Source organism: Daucus carota, chromosome 1 (genome assembly GCF_001625215.2).
Source record: "Daucus carota subsp. sativus chromosome 1, DH1 v3.0, whole genome shotgun sequence".
NCBI lineage: Eukaryota > Viridiplantae > Streptophyta > Magnoliopsida > Apiales > Apiaceae > Daucus > Daucus carota.
Genome location: NC_030381.2, coordinates 46342007 through 46358424, shown reverse-complemented (window position 1 = coordinate 46358424; position 16418 = coordinate 46342007). Strand labels below are relative to the sequence as shown.

The 16418-nt window shown below is 34.0% G+C and overlaps 2 protein-coding genes across 3 annotated transcripts; both read left to right on the top strand.

Annotated features, from left to right (window-relative positions):
• Positions 1 to 1164: 1164 nt before the first annotated feature.
• LOC108205428 (SH3 domain-containing protein 2) lies at positions 1165 to 8742 on the top strand. Its single transcript, XM_017375383.2, has 10 exons — positions 1165 to 1324; positions 4001 to 4120; positions 4471 to 4540; positions 4631 to 4782; positions 6183 to 6284; positions 6495 to 6695; positions 6795 to 6857; positions 7386 to 7535; positions 7693 to 7767; positions 8455 to 8742. The coding sequence occupies exons 1-10, from the start codon at positions 1265 to 1267 to the stop codon at positions 8569 to 8571; spliced, it is 1110 nt and encodes a 369-aa protein (XP_017230872.1). The 5' UTR covers positions 1165 to 1264; the 3' UTR covers positions 8572 to 8742.
• A 13-nt stretch (positions 8743 to 8755) lies between these two features.
• LOC108205429 (glucose-6-phosphate 1-dehydrogenase 6, cytoplasmic-like) lies at positions 8756 to 16280 on the top strand. Of its 2 annotated transcripts, none has more exons than XM_064085720.1 (17): positions 8756 to 8804; positions 9685 to 9732; positions 10123 to 10291; positions 10403 to 10488; positions 10839 to 10905; positions 10998 to 11184; positions 11465 to 11622; positions 11715 to 11783; positions 12196 to 12254; positions 12421 to 12457; positions 12656 to 12727; positions 13093 to 13240; positions 13736 to 13831; positions 14307 to 14377; positions 15470 to 15585; positions 15745 to 15790; positions 15864 to 16280. In XM_064085720.1, exons 1-17 carry the CDS (start codon positions 8788 to 8790, stop codon positions 16029 to 16031), a joined length of 1614 nt encoding a protein of 537 aa, XP_063941790.1. In that variant the 5' UTR covers positions 8756 to 8787; the 3' UTR covers positions 16032 to 16280. The 2 variants fall into 2 exon arrangements, with proteins under 2 accessions (XP_063941790.1, XP_063941791.1); XM_064085721.1 differs by having other exon boundaries at positions 8763 to 8804; positions 10113 to 10291.
• The last annotated feature ends 138 nt before the right edge of the window (positions 16281 to 16418 follow it).

The following is a 16418-nucleotide window of genomic DNA, read 5'->3' as shown; positions in this document are numbered from 1 at the left end:
ACGGAAAAGTGATTAAGGGTACAATTTGGAAGCGAATGTTAAGTGTAGAGTGTATATTATCACGTTTTAAAGTTCAGGTACTAAACTGTATTTGGGGCAAAGTTAGGAGTTCGAAAGTACAGTTAACTCTTTTGCATATAAACTATCGATCTCTGCACTCATCACAAACGTAAAACGACACCATAATCTCTAATGCTTCATCACGCTAGAATCAGAGCATATTGATAAGATAATATTATTTTCAAAATATTATATTTCTTCTATCGGATGTAACCACAAAATTTAAAAAATATTGATATAAATATTAGTTTTTATAATATTGTGTAGCAAATAAATAATGTTTTTGTACTTCTTACTCCGCACCAAATTTTTTAATAAAACAGGCTAAAATCATCATACATACAAGATATAATGACATTATATGTAAATATTCTGTTATTATATTCAATTGTCACGAATAGAAATAATTAATTTTTTATATGTTACTCGAATATAACACTACGTCAACATATTTGAAAATTATGAACAAGAACATACATTTCAAATTAATTATTATACAAAAAACTACAAACACAACATGCAAAATATTTCATATTTTTGTAATAAACAATACCCACAATATAACTTAAAGCTGTGTTTTACGTCCAAAACGCAACTTGAAATCGTGTTTTAACGGCCGAAACGTAAGTTCGTATTGAGAGTGACCTGTTTCTAAGTGACCTGTTTCTCAAAAATTAAAAATCTCACCTCGCGTCAAGTTTTTATTGAAAAACGAAAAATGCAATTTTAAGCCGTGTATTTAAGTGATAATGAAATTTTTCTTTCTAGATAATGACAAATGAGATATTATGTATCATAAAAAATAAATAACACTCAGGGTCTTTTATCATTTTATGTTGTGGAATTAAATTAATATTTGAATTTTAAAAAAATTCGATTTATGTAATATTTAATAAATAATGTAAAATTTGGAAAATAGATCAAAATTAGAAATAAGATAATTCTTAAAATAACTTATATTTCTGATTCTCGATAATAAAGTTCTGTATCATGATACAAAAAATACTGCAATTTAATGTCATTATAATTACAATAAATAATAATTTATAGATTTAATATGAACTTAACAACAAAAATACCAAATTAAAATTTCTGTCTTGATCATTATTTAAATCACACCTACAGGCTCCTGCTCTGAATTTGTGAGAAAAGTATTTAACACAGGAGGCGATTCAGTCCTCCACTATCTCATGTAATTAATCACATGGAAGCAATTAGGAAACAAGCATCCAAGCTCCGAGAGCAAGTCTCTCGCCAACAACAGGTAGATCCTCCTTGCATCAAACGGAATTTATTCGATATATTTTATTTAACGATCGATTACGCGTTTCATTCATTTTAGATCTGTTGATTCTATTTCTTGGAATCATCGATGATTTATTATGTGTTTGTTTATTTGAATTCTAGATTTGTGTATGCATAAGAACATAATAGAGGAGGATGTGATTTGTGAAATGAAAGATTGAGAGGGAGATCCAGAGAATATATATACACACACATGAATACATCACACAAATTACCGTGGATGTGTTATAAATTCCTCTTCAATCACCAATTATATTGCCGTATTGTGCTAGTGATGAAATTACCGAAGGACTTTAGGTGTAACTAATGGTAGCGTGCGAAAGATAAATAGGCTGCTTCTATGGACTCTTCTGCCCTATCCGCATCCACCATGAACACAACTTACCTACATGAGGTGAACAATAAAAAGTTACACATGAGACGGTTCTAATACATTGGTACCGACTATAATAATAGTGATGACAGTCGAGAGAATTAGCTCCTCCTGCAGGCCAAAACTAGAAAAATGCCAGGTTCCAAATTTGTAGTAGAAAGAATTGATCAGCATATTTAGGGAGTGTCTTTTCCTAAAAGAGCCTGCTTCAGCTTCTACCGATTGTTTGGCAAAAGAAGTTAGGGAGCTTATTCTTACCTATTCTGAAGACTAGTTTCTTTTTTCTTCCGCATCAACTCAATACTCCGACTCCTGGCCTTATACGGTTGTGCCATATCCTTTTAATTAACTCCTTACCTCGCCAATTTTCTGTTTTATATTATTTTTTATTCTAGATGTAGAAAACTATGTATGTGTAGTAGTGAATTTAAATAATACACAATTAGACCCAGGATGTTAAATAAAAATGAGCTCAGATATATGATTAATATAGAAGGCAGGTTTTGCGATGCTGGTTGGCGGAAGGTGCTAGTCTTTATGGCCTCAAGTAGAAAATTTGGTTCAAGAGCGGGTTTTTAATAAACAAGGTAGCAAATACAAGCTTAATGGCGGTTTAGTTGACACTTTCAGAATTCATCTCTACAACCTAGATAATTAGATATTAGTCTTTTAATGTAGTATGCTTGAAATTTGAAGAAAAATTCTTAGTATGGGGAACAAATATTCATGGGCAAATGGATATAACTTGTAGATGAACATATTGGCAGTGTAAATAATAAATGGGATAGGAGCCCCTTCACATCTCTAAACAATTTAGTCAAGGCTATAGACAATTGACCACGTAATTATAAGAAGAAATGGAATGATGTATCTACTAAGATTTATTTCTAGTTATATGCTAGATTTGGGTGATTACTACAAACAAAGGAAGCATGGGTGTGGGTGCGGGGATGCGCAGATACAGAATTTCAGCAAATCAAAAAGCATGGGGATGCCGGTGTTGGGGGATACGTCTAATATAAAAGTATTAAAAATATATATACAGATTATATATATATATATATAATTTAAGCAACAAATTTTAATTAAATTAAACAGATCCTGAATAATTGAAATTCATAGTAATTAAAGTAATTCAATTATTTATAGAAATAATAATAAATATGTAAAAGAAGCAAGCAGATCATAAAAATATATAATAAAACATATCTTATGGGTACCCACAGACAGTGAACGGTCAAAATACACTTATGCAGACAAAAAACTCAAGACACACACATGCTTCGGCAAGAAAACAAATCTTAATCAATACATTGGCAACAAGAACTGGTAACTGGTAATGAGAAGGAGATAGAATGGCGATTCTTCTTCCTTTCTCTCAGTCGTCTCTTCAGATTAATGGAAGCCTGAATCAACTGGTAGGTCAAAGTTAATCAAATAATTATAAACTAGGCAATCCCATAACCCCTTCCCGCATTCCCCAAGAATCTGATCTGTAAAAGACGGGAACACTGTGGGTGCCGCACCCCTGCCCCGAACATATCCGATGCGCGGTGCAGTGGGTAAGTGCCGCACCCCTGCTTTCTAGCTACGAAAAGGGTGCTTCTGGAGAGTAGTTGTGATAAAGATTTATGTACTGAATAGAGAGCAATATTGGTTTAATTTTGTTCCCAACTCATCGTCATGATTTTTATGTGTCTAAATGAGATGAATGTTTTCCGCTGTGGCGTGTTATTATTGTTAGTTTATTACTATATCAGAAAAGGTTAAGAACCGGAATTCTTTGAATGTTTATTGCTAAATTCGTAGCTTCAAATGTTATCTTGAAAGATATGAATGGTGGATACCTTTTTAGGTTTAGGCCAAATTATTTCTTGTATATTCTTTCGAAGAAACTTTTTCCATAGTGGTGCAATGATAAAAAGAACTAGGAGCCTGCAATATTGTTGGTCCAAAATCTCTAATATAGAGTCTTTATAAAGATGATGAGACTTAAAATTGCATAAGAATTTACTTATGAATGAGTCCAAAGTCTGCCACTCATTTTTAAAGTTGCCATTGCTTTCTTGTATGAGGTATGAATCACCCATGAGTTCGTCATAAGCTATATGATACAAATGGTTTTTTATCTCTTGAATTAAGTTTCTATGATACATAATGCGTGCTACTGTGCACTCTTGATCTGGCCATGAAATATACATTTCTAGTTGTCTATATATTTCAAGAAAACATAATGTTTATTGTAAGTGGATTTTACTTCAGGCTGTCCTCAAGCAATTTGGAGCTGGTGGTTATGGTGGTTCTGATTTTGCTAGTGATGGAGCAGAATTTCAACAGCACCAGAAACTTGAAAAATTATACATATCCACACGCGCTGCGAAGGTATCTTTTTCCTGAAGTTGTATTTTTACTCTTGTACCAAAATTAGATTAAGATGTAAAAGCATTTGAGAATACGGTTTCCTAGTCACCTGTTTTTAGAGTAACTGTGTTGTCCAACTGACATAGATCCTCCATGCATCCCTAACCTTGCACAGTTATAAGGACTTTACTATTAATGTGCTGTACGCATTTCTATATCGTGAATATATGGGTACAGGTCGTAGGAATTTTTTTTTGTCTTATAAGTTGGTAGCCATTATATATATGTATATCTGTCTCTGTTCTCCCAAACCCGTGCAGAGGTCATGACCGATCAGCATTATTATATTTTCCTGGCTTATACTTTTGCAGCATTTTCAAAGGGATATTGTACGTGGTGTAGAAGGTTATATTGTTACTGGCTCCAAGCAAGTTGAAATAGGTGAATTGATTTGCTTACTTTCATGTTATTTGCTTAGTTAGCATGTCGTAATAGGCTCATTCTGATGTTTATTTATTTTTTAATCAACAGGGACAAAGTTATCAGAAGATAGCAGAAAATATGGTGTTGAGAATACATGTACCAGTGGCAGCACATTGTCAAAAGCTGCAGCAAGTTTTGGACGTGCTCGTGCTCAAATGGAGAAGGAGCGTGGAAATATGTTGAAAGCCTTTGGTACACAGGTTGGATTATTTTCTGCCATTTCTATTTTTTGAAATGTGAACTAGGAATAAACTAGCCAAATCCTGTTTGAACTCATTTTATTAACCACTAGCATTAGAGCATATAATATACTTCAAATGTGTGGAAAGGTATGTTAATATCCAAGGGCACACTACTGGGACTGATTAGATATTTTAAAATCTCCGTTCTTGATTATTCTAAACTTTTGTTTTCACCTTTAGGCTCATATCTTCTTGAAGCTATGATTATTGATGACGGTTATAAAGTTTGTCCAAATTAACGTGCTGGTCCATACGTGTGATATGGATTGGTTTTGGGTAAATAAATGTAATGTGTCCCTAGACTAAATGAAATTTCTAGTGTCTGGTTCTTAAAACAAAAGATTTTTGTCATACGTCCAAATTCCTATGCTGTTTGAGGTGGAAGGACGCCTTCCCAGAGCTTCGTGCGTAGGCACGAGGCATTAAGGGGAGGCGTTTTGAAGCTTAGAGTCATATAAAATTATGTACAAACAAATGCAGAGATAAAAGGGGAAATTATCTACATGCTTCAATGTATGAAATAAAGTATAACACTAACACGCCAGTTAAAATGGTGTTATATTTTTATTGCCAAATCAAATTTGTTATTCAACACCATATTTTGGTTAAAGTTATTGAGGAATTCAAGTATGGGATTACTTCTATATAACATCAACCCGATGCCTAGAAGTTACTTAGATATTCAGTTCGTCATCTGTCCAGAATTTAATGCTTTCTCCCATTTTACATTTTGAAAAATTGCTCTTTTTTGGTGACCATCTATTCGTTCAATTATCAATATAGGTACTACTTGAAATTACCTAAATCTTTGTAGAAAAGGGTATTTCACTCTTCCATATTCCTGTTTGAATTAACCACTTCGTAGCAGATGCTGCACAAAATTGATATAATTATTGGCTTTTGAATGTTCCTGTGTTATATATGAAAGACATAATATTTATGGAGGTTATATTTGAAATGATGGAAAGCCTTTTAAGAGCTACTATTCTGTTTCTTTTGTCAGTTGTTCTAATCATTAAAATCATGCTCGTGTAAGATTAGAGCAATGTCACTTGGTTAATTGAGACTAATATATATGTGTTGATATGTCACCTTTTTTCGTTCATGTAAAAGATCATTTGTTTTATGGTTCTTATGAAATATGGCTTGCTGAGAGTAGCACTTCCTCATTATATACTGGTATAAACAGTGCAATTTTTTCCTATTAAGTGTGAGTGACTATCGAAAAGTTAACTTCTATAATTGCGTTGCATGTTTCACTACTTCTGTTGCTTCCACTAGTTTAACTTCAGGATTCTTGTATCTTCCTTGTAACAATACTAGAGTTTTTTAGTAGTTTCGTCTTCTGGGGGTTTCAGGTTGCAGAACCTTTAAGAGCGATGGTAATGGGAGCTCCTCTTGAAGATGCTAGACATCTTGCCCAACGTTATGATCGAATGAGACAAGAGGCTGAAACTCAGGTATCATTCAGAATCGTTCTACTTCAAAATTGTATGCACACTCTCGACTCTCCTAATTAATGACATATCTTTTTTTATAATCTTTGAGGTCCTGTGTTAGTAAACATGTTGTAAAATAGTTGATACAATATCTAGAAATATTAGACGAAGTTTCTGGAATGGCAAGGTTTCCCCAAGCATGTAATACCAATTTCTCTCAAACCTAGACAGGCCATTGAAGTTTCAAGACGACAAGCTAAATTGAGAGAAGGTACAGGAAACCCAGACATCGTTTCGAAAGTTGAAGCAGCAGAACAAAAGCTTCAGGATCTAAAATCAAACATGGGAATATTGGGAAAGGAAGCAACTGCAGCAATGGCTGCTGTTGAAGCTCAGCAACAAAGGTTGACACTCCAGCGACTTATTTCCATGGTAAATGTCTAAAGGAAATCCTAGCTAAGCCTAATATATTATCAAATCTTACATTCGCGATGAAGGCAAATAATAGTTTTTCTTATGTTTTTGTTATAGGTTGAGTCGGAGCGTGCTTATCATCAGAGAGTACTCCAGATACTTGATCAGCTTGAAGGCGAGGTATGAAATTGTATAGCTAATGTCTTTTGGCAAAGAGCTTTCATTACTTAAAGGCTTCTACGTATGTTCCTGCTATAAATTTTTGATCTGCTTTTTCAATATCTCTACAATAATTTGGATTTAGGCTTGGTCTACTATCAAGATTATCAAAAACTACAGGATGCCTACATTTATTTTATTGGAAATGATCAAGCAATTGCTTGGGTTCATGTAGTTTAGTTCTATAAGGGATTATTGCTTAGTCTTCTTTCAGAAAGAGGACATAAAAAGTAGGAACTTGAACATATGTTTAATGAATGACAAAGACTGGCCCTATTTCTTCGGAATTCAAGTAGTTAATTATCAAGTCATAATTTTGAAGATTAATGGTGCAAACTTATTAGGCGATAAAGTAAGACTGCTATCTTATTAGATTATGCCATTTGCAATCTGCTTAGAGTTTAAAGAGGCTGTTATTTGTTTTCTTATTATCAACTTTTTCTTTTTTGTATTATTCATTCATCTTTTCCCTTTTATTAAATTTGGCAGATGTTATCAGAACGACAGCGAATTGAAGCAGCACCTCCTGCTCCCAATGTGGAAAGTAATCCTCCACCGCCACCTTATGAAGAAGTAAACAATGTTTTTACTACAACACATAATGGATCATCTGATGACATGGATTATTTTCTTGGAGAAGTAAGTGAATTGTGTGAAATATTTGTTCAATTGAGCTTGTGCCCTTTATGCACTCGTTATGATTGATGCCTATGATTCCATTGATATGTCATGTAATCATAGTTGAATTTTGTAGTTCCCATTTCTAGAAACTTACCTTGACACCCTTTTTGTGTAGGCTCTATACTCGTATCAAGCAGAATCGGACGTGGAGCTTAATTTGTCAATTGGTGACTATATTGTTGTTCGCAAGGTTTGTAACTGGCTTATAGTTAAACTTGGTGCTTGAGTTTCAGTAATTTACTTCATGAAAGCATACACTTGTGGTCCGCACTAGCATCCCAACTCACTGAGTAGTGAAGATCTATTGGTGTGCTAAATTACCACACCTCCATTGATTTGATGCTTCTAGAAGCAATAATATTCATCTTTAGGTGTTTATTTTGTGCATAACATACATTTAATCTCTCCTGGTTTTGCTTTAGCAATACATATCATTTTCATTACTAATATATTCAAGATCTATTACCAGTGTTCGAACTTGTTGATTACTCGCTTGGGCCCTGTTTTGTTACTTGGCAGTCATTTCTGCCTCTTTATGGTTCGGTAATTATGCACAAGCATAATCAAGTCAAAACACTGATCCTATGGACTTGGTTGTATTATTTTCTCGGTGCATTGTGAGTTGGTCAATTTACTCTACAGTCTACATTTCCCATGAAACAAACATGGCCCAGGGGTTTATTGTAGGTGCTGAAATTTATATATCTATAACTGATTACCTCTAGTTACTTTGTTTATGTATACAATGGATGGAAAATGCATATGATTAGGTAATAGGTGCCCCTTGTGCTCTCTTACATGATCGTCTGGCGAAATATCGCATTAGTTTGTGCCACTTGGCTGGCACTTTGTTTCTTAAAGTCTGATCATGTTGCAGGTGTCTAACAATGGCTGGGCAGAAGGTGAATGTAATGGGAAAGCAGGCTGGTTTCCATTTGGATACATTGAAAGACGGGAACGAGTTCTTGCTAGCAAAATTGCTGACTTATCCTAGCACAATCTGGATCATATTTGTAGTGTGCCCGTATTATTTGAGCGAAACATAGTGAGCATGCATTTGTAGTTGCAAATACAGAAAGCCAGCTTTTTTTTTATTATTATTGTTACTATTATTACTTTATGAATTTTGTTTTGTTAAATGTATCTGAGTTTTGGTTTTCGTAAATTCGCCCTTGTAGGCACACCTGGCCTTAGGTAAACAAGGCTTCATATGTTGCTGTCATTTAGGTTAGTCTTCCACCATTTTTCCATTTGCTTAAATTGGTATATATAAATAGGGAAATGACCTGATCGCAAAAATATGAAGACGGTAGCCCTAAATACCTTTTATATACACACTACAGTCTACAGTGATGGAGATGGAAAAAAAAAAAAAAAAAAAAGACGCTACCTAGTTTTATTGCGTTGCAAAAGACTGTCTGGTGGGCGTGGCTCTTCCGTTGTGGTTAAACGGAAATCTGACTGAATAAGGTAGTGATACTGTGACAGGTCCGATAGTATGAAGCTGACCAAATGATTAATAATTGATATATTTTCGATGTTAATAACGGACTATAATTTTATATATTGAAAAATATCTATGTGTTTGATAAACAATAATTGAATAATTCAAACCTTAGGCATTTATATCCAATCCAGAAAAAAGATTTTCTTTCTTCTTTTTTTTTTTTTTTTTTTTAAGGGCAGAAAAAAGATTTTCGATATAATGAAATCCGATCAAAATTTGTTGGTTAGGGTTTAGAGATAGATAAAAAAAAAATGAATTTGGATTATTGCCATGTCCTCTCCAATTCCTGACAACATTCGGGCAGAAATACAAAACATTTGACAGGAAAAAAACCTAGAACATGGACATGACAAAGAAACCGAAATCCAAAAGGCCGAAGCAGTGGACAGATGTAGAACGCTACTAAAATAAGTGGACATATTATAAGTCATAAACTAAAGAAAATAAACGATAAAATGATGTTATACGTCTATTCATGCAAAAAACTAGGAAATAACCCACGGTTTGTTATGCCAATAAAGTAAATTGATATCAAGCAATTCTTCTCATCTCCCACATTTCTTAATCTATATCTACCTTGCTCTACACACATATATACAGCGCACCCCCCACAGAAGATCTCAGTTACTGCACATTTCTTGATTCAAGGTTAGTCATCTTTTTCTTACATTTGCATGATGATATTGCATCTCCCTTGTTCACACACACACACACGGATTCGTCTTCACAGATTTTTTATTAGAAGAATTGAATTTTACTGTTTTCCTAGCTAATTGACACTAAATATATATTGAATTGTTTGCACTGCATTTTTACTCTGTTGAATATTTTTTTACTGGGCTCTTGTTAAATATATACTTTTGAGTGATTTAAGCAGGAGGCTGGTGAGCAATAAGTTGTGTGGCTAGCCATATTAGATCATTTAGTGTTTCTTTTGCATTGAAAATTATGCGGCATTGAGAAAAAAATTGTTTTGTATAATTTTTAATGTCGTAATTAGGTCCGATACTTAATAATGTAATCTGCAGTGTCTGACAGTCATAAGATGTCCGATAGTGGAGGAGAGCCTATTGTGGCAGACCCTGTTGATAAAGACAGTGAACCAGCCGGGTCAGAAGCTGCATGCCTATCTATTGTTGTGCTTGGTGCTTCTGGTGATCTTGCCAAGAAAAAGACTTTCCCCGCACTCTTCAAACTCTATCGCCAGGTCTTTCTATCTGCTTAGTTTCATAATGAATTGTTTAAGATCTTACGTCTTCATGGCAGGGTACGAGACTGAATTTTGTGCCTTATGCTGGTTTGATGTGGTCTTTGACAGGGTTTCTTGCAGTCACATGAAGTTTACATCTTTGGCTATGCCAGGACCAAGATTTCAGATGATGACCTCAGAGACCGTATTCGGGGGTAATACTCTTGTAATCTTGTTGATGGAAAGTAGATTACATAGAAAGTGAATCTAGAGTGGTACACTGCCAGTTTCTGTTAGCTTCCTTCTGGAAGAATACATATTTTAAAAATTACAATCTAAGTTCAGAACTTCCCTTCTTTATTTTTTCTTTATGTAAATGACAATGGGTAGGATGTTATGACTTTGACCTTCTTTCTTTTCCTCATGTATATAGCATTTTATTTTACATTATTACTATTGCGTCAATAACATAACTTTTACACAAATTTTATCTGGATCAGACTTGTACACTGGTAGAGTGACATATTAACCAAATTACTGTTGACTAGTTTTTTAATTTGTGCAGATATCTTACTCCAAACAAGAATGCTGCAGAAGGACACACGGAAGATGCAACAAAGTTTCTGCAACTGGTTGGTGAAGCTGTTTATGTGATTCTCAGTTTAATAAATTTCCATCCATGTCCAGTTATTACCCATGTCTTGATTTTTTATTGATCACGTAGATCAAATACGTCTGTGGTGCTTATGACACGGAAGAGGGTTTTCAGTGTTTGGATAAGGAAATATCTGAGTATGAAATATCAAAAAAGAGTATTGAAGGATCGTCCCGGAGACTATTCTACCTCGCACTTCCTCCTTCAGTGTATCCTCCAGTCTGCAAAATGATTAGGACTTGCTGCATGAATAAATGTATGCTCTTGTATGTAGCAGCTATCCTCTAATAATTTTACTTTATTAAAAGTTTATTGATTTTTTAATAGTATCCAACATTCTTGTCTTAATGGTTGAATAATATGCTTTTGTCATTGGATAACAGGGATTGTCTTTCCCCACATGAAAATATCTACAACAATTGGTTTATAGATGAATCATTGGATATGTAGCCATGAAACTAGACTATCACAACCAGTCCCTGCCATGTTTTATGATTGGAACATAACTCTTACATGCTTGTTAATGTACATTTCAGCTGATCTTGGTGGATGGACACGTATTGTTGTTGAGAAGCCCTTCGGTAAGGACTTGGAGTCAGCCGAGCGTCTCAGTAACCAGATAGGAGAACTGTTTGAGGAGCCACAGATATATCGTATTGATCATTATTTGGGGAAAGAGTTGGTGCAAAACTTGGTAACACATGTCAAAATTGTCAAGCACTTGAACTTGATGCCTTTCCTACCTCGCACTTGTGGTATTCTTATGTTCATATTAATTTTTTGTAGTTGGTACTTCGTTTTGCTAATCGTTTTTTCCTGCCTTCATGGAATCATGACAACATCAGTAGTGTACAGGTTCGTGTCTAGATTCTCCACCCCACTTATACACACAATAAAAAGGCTTCCTTTATTTAGCAAAAAAAAAAAAAAAAGAGGCTTCATTTATAATTAGTAGAGGTTTCTTTGTTTAGTGCCTGTAAGGAAACAACAGTGGCTTGCAACAAAGGTTGACATATCCTCCTTCACCAATTATATTGCTGTTTTATAAAAAATATAAATTATTGTCATGATACGTTTGGCATTATCTTGGTTATTTGGTCTTAAATTATCTTCTTGCAAGATTGAGATCACACAGTATGTTTCTTATCATAAATATTCTAATTGTATATGTTTGATAATAGCACCTAGCAGTATGTCATTGACTGATGATATTAATATCCCCCCACCCCCACTGTTATATTATATTCTATATTATCGTCACATGCAGATTGTGTTTCGAGAGGATATTGGAACTGAAGGGCGTGGCGGATATTTTGATGAGTATGGGTATGTTATCAGTGCAGAACAATTTCCTGATTGATATATACTTCCGTAATTGCAGTCCTGAAATTGTAATTCAAGGGTGACAGTCAAGAATTTTTATTTGGTCTGACAAGTTATATAGAAAATCTTAAGTTTTACTTGCATAACCTTATGTCGTAAGTTGTTGCAGAATCATCCGGGATATTATCCAAAATCATCTCTTGCAGGTGAGACCAATTTGCTGCATTTATACCATGTTTTGTGCCATTGACAATATTTTAATATTTATATAAATTTCGGCGGGATTCAAATCCAAGTTATCAAATAAATCCTTCAATTCAAATAGGAGATTACATTTTGATCCTGAGGGACACCTCTTTCTGGTTTTGCTTTACATATCTAATACTGTGTTCTGCTAACTCTAGGTTCTTTGCCTTGTTGCTATGGAGAAACCTGTCTCTCTTAAACCTGAGCACATTCGAGATGAGAAAGTGAAGGTGAATGTATAATTGTGGCTTTAATTATGGCATTAATTATGGCAATATGATTTCCTTATTTTTATTTTTTTTCATAGTTCTTCCCATTATCACTTTCTGTCATCTAACTAGCAGCAAATATATTTCTTTCTTAATACTAACACATTCACCTTATTCCATTAAGTGTTCTCTAGTGGTTCCAACTTTCTTATTTTACTAACTAGTTGTTGAGAACTCAGGTTCTTAAGCCTGTATATTCATGAGAAGTGCTGTTTTGTACTTCTTGATTTTCTTCTTTGGTACAATATAATTCCAAATTCATTTGGACTAATTTTCATGAGCTGCACAATTTCCCTTTTTACTTGATAGTATTAGTGTAAATGCAGGTTCTTCAATCTGTAGCTCCAATTAAAGATGAAGAGGTTGTGCTCGGACAATATGATGGCTACTTAGATGATCCCACAGTGCCTGATGGCTCTAACACTCCTACTTTTGCAACTATAGTATTGCGTATACATAATGAAAGATGGGAAGGTATGTCATATTACTTTTAATCATTTTCTCTGATGCAAAATTGTATACGCATTAATAATGATAATTATTTATAATTATTAATTTATTTTTTGGGGGGAGGGAGGTGGTTTTTAATTGTAAATTAAAGATCTGTTTAATAGGCCTGAGGTAGTTTGTCCAGGCATCATGTATAGTCAGGATTGAGGTTATGAGTTCTAACTTCTAAGTCTGGTGAAGAATTTAACTAACAGGGTATTAATTTATAAAGAAATTAGTAAGTCACTGGGATTTCTTGGAGGAATTGTTTTTTGAGAGAGAATATTCTAGAAAGAAGGCTTACAATAGATATTTGTAGAAGTAATATAGCTCTCTCCTTGGACCAATGATAAAGCTACTCAGTACTTTTAGTTACGAACTGCAACTAGTACTAAACTTCCAAATTAAAACAAATTACTTATTAGTTAAATATTTAACTTTATTCGTTAACACTAACATCATCCTGTATACTCGTTGCAGGTGTACCTTTCGTGCTTAAGGCTGGAAAGGCATTAGCATCTAGAAAGGCAGAAATTCGTATCCAATTTAAGGAAGTTCCGGGTGATATATTTAAAAGTATTGTACAATTTTGTCAAATTTGCACTTTCCATTTTCTGTAGTAGTCTTATGTCCAAGCATCATATAGCCAACATGCTTGTGGTGTTAGAGCTCCAATTTAGTTCAGTGAATTTTGTGTTGCATCTATCTTTTTGATGTGTCCTGATCACACATCCATTTGTAAAATTGTCGGTGTTACTGATTCTTAATTGACTTATGTCTTGAGAAAAAAATAAAACAAAAATGTTTTAATAGCACTGGGTCATAATGGTGAATGACTCATCCCTTGTACCCTACAGTGTTGAGGGATTATAACAAAATTATCTTGTAGTCCTAAAATTTACAATCCAAATAACCTTCAGAATAGCTTACATGTGCAGTACCCACAATTTGACTTGTATTGATTAATGTTTCTTTATTGGTAGTTTATTGTGTTCTTGAGAACAGTTATATGGCTTTAAAGTTTAAGCGGAGTATGTTCTACTATATTTAGGTCAAAAGCAAGGGAGGAATGAACTAGTAATACGATTACAACCTTCAGAGGCCATGTATATGAAGCTTACAGTAAGTGACTTGTGAACCTAGCATTCTGATGTTATTCAGTTTATGTTCTTTATTGAGCTACATTTGATGATGCTGTTCAGAAGTGTTTGAAGTATCCTTATTTTTTTTTTCCTCCAAGTGCAAGGTCTATCAGTTTCACATAATAATTCCCAGTGCATCATTTTATATTTTTGTCATGTACCGATTGCAGAAATTTAGTACTCATACACACGTGCGCCCTCTATTGAGGCTTGAACCACGATCTCATGTTTCTCACCAGTTGCCTCGACCTCATGTTACTTAGAGAAGGGTATCCACTAGTCTGCAATACGATATAGATAAAGAAAAATATTTTTCTCATCTCCCATTCATAACTTGGTTTTTAGAAACTTGAAGATGATCTTAAGTCTTAACATGTGAAATTTTAGATTTCTTTTTAATATGGAAAGTTTAGTTACTAACATATGGATACTTTGGACCAACTAAAAATATGGACACTTTGACCAACTAAAATTCCCCAGGCGAATTGAACTTGCGATGCAAATATAAAAAGTATGGTGGCGAAGAAAGTTGCATTTTAGATTTTCAGAATAGGATACGAAAAAAATGTGTTGTGTCTGACATTCTAATACTCCATACCCTAATCCGAGAAACAAAATCTTAATAATTTAGTGCTATTAGTCAAAAATATTATTTATTAGTAAGACATAACTTTGAATCAATTGTGCGGTTATGCCTATTAAAAATAAATAAAAATGTTTGAAACTAGAAAATTAGTCTTGATTTTCTTTGGGGAGAGTTATCATGAGGAGTATAATGAAATTCATTGTTGCAAGTCCTTTCTCTTTTGAGCTTGTTTTTGTGCTGCAAATCCTCGAAAATAAATCATATCAGTGTTTTTCTTTTGATAATTTTGAATCAAAATATTCAAATGTTAAGCCGCACTCAGATTTATGTAGTGATCGATTGTGTATATGTTTGCTTGCATTATTCTTTTAATTGACTCTTGTTTTATCATGATTTTGTTAAGATATTTGAAAAATATATAGCATGAAGTTCTCCTAAAATCACTGCTAGTCATGCGTTCTCGCCTTCTTTATTTCTTTCATGTAGGTCAAACAGCCTGGACTTAAGATGGCAACTATCCAGAGTGAGCTAGACTTGTCCTATGGACAACGTTACCAGGATGTAACCATCCCAGAGGCTTATGAACGACTTATTCTTGACACGTATATGCCACTTCTTTCTATTAAATAGCGAATCCTCATTTTTATTTTGTAAATGCTATCACTGCCTTAATTCATGATTTGGGTATCAAAGTCTTGCCAAGATGACAATATACCCCAAGGTTTTCATTTTCATGCTCAATATTGTTTTTCGTCTTTCAGTATAAGGGGTGATCAACAGCATTTTGTTCGTAGAGATGAGTTGAAGGTACACAGCTCACAAATTTGTATCACATATCATACTTGTTTGGTTTTGATGTTTCTTTCATTTGGATTATCAGGTAGCCTGGGAGATATTCACCCCTCTGCTTCACAGAATAGATAAAGGTGAATTTAAATCAGTTCCATATAAACCTGGCAGTCGAGGTCCAGATAAAGCGGATGAGTTGCTGAAAGAAGTTGGCTATGTTCCCACACAAGGCTATATATGGATCCCTCCAACCCTGTAATCTGAACTACTGTAAGGTTACTAGGTTGCATGAAGACTTTGTTATAGCAAACTTTATAAGAGCAATACAATGCTAAATGCAAAATAGTTAAGGCTATAATATGTTAAAAAGTCATTATACTTCGATCCTAGTTACATTTGGGAATCAAATAATTCCATGTTTAAATAACTTTTTAACCGATTCTTCCAACATTTTTTGGAGCATGCTACTAACTTGCATTTATTTATATGAGTGGTTTTTATTTATTTATTCTCCTGAAGCATCTGAGTTGCGATGCTTGTCATGATGTCATCGTACATAATTTCCTTGTGATAAAATTAAGCATGCAAATTGACCAAGGGTTAGTATCATCTGTGATTTAAGAGGACTTAAATCTACAAAATATCA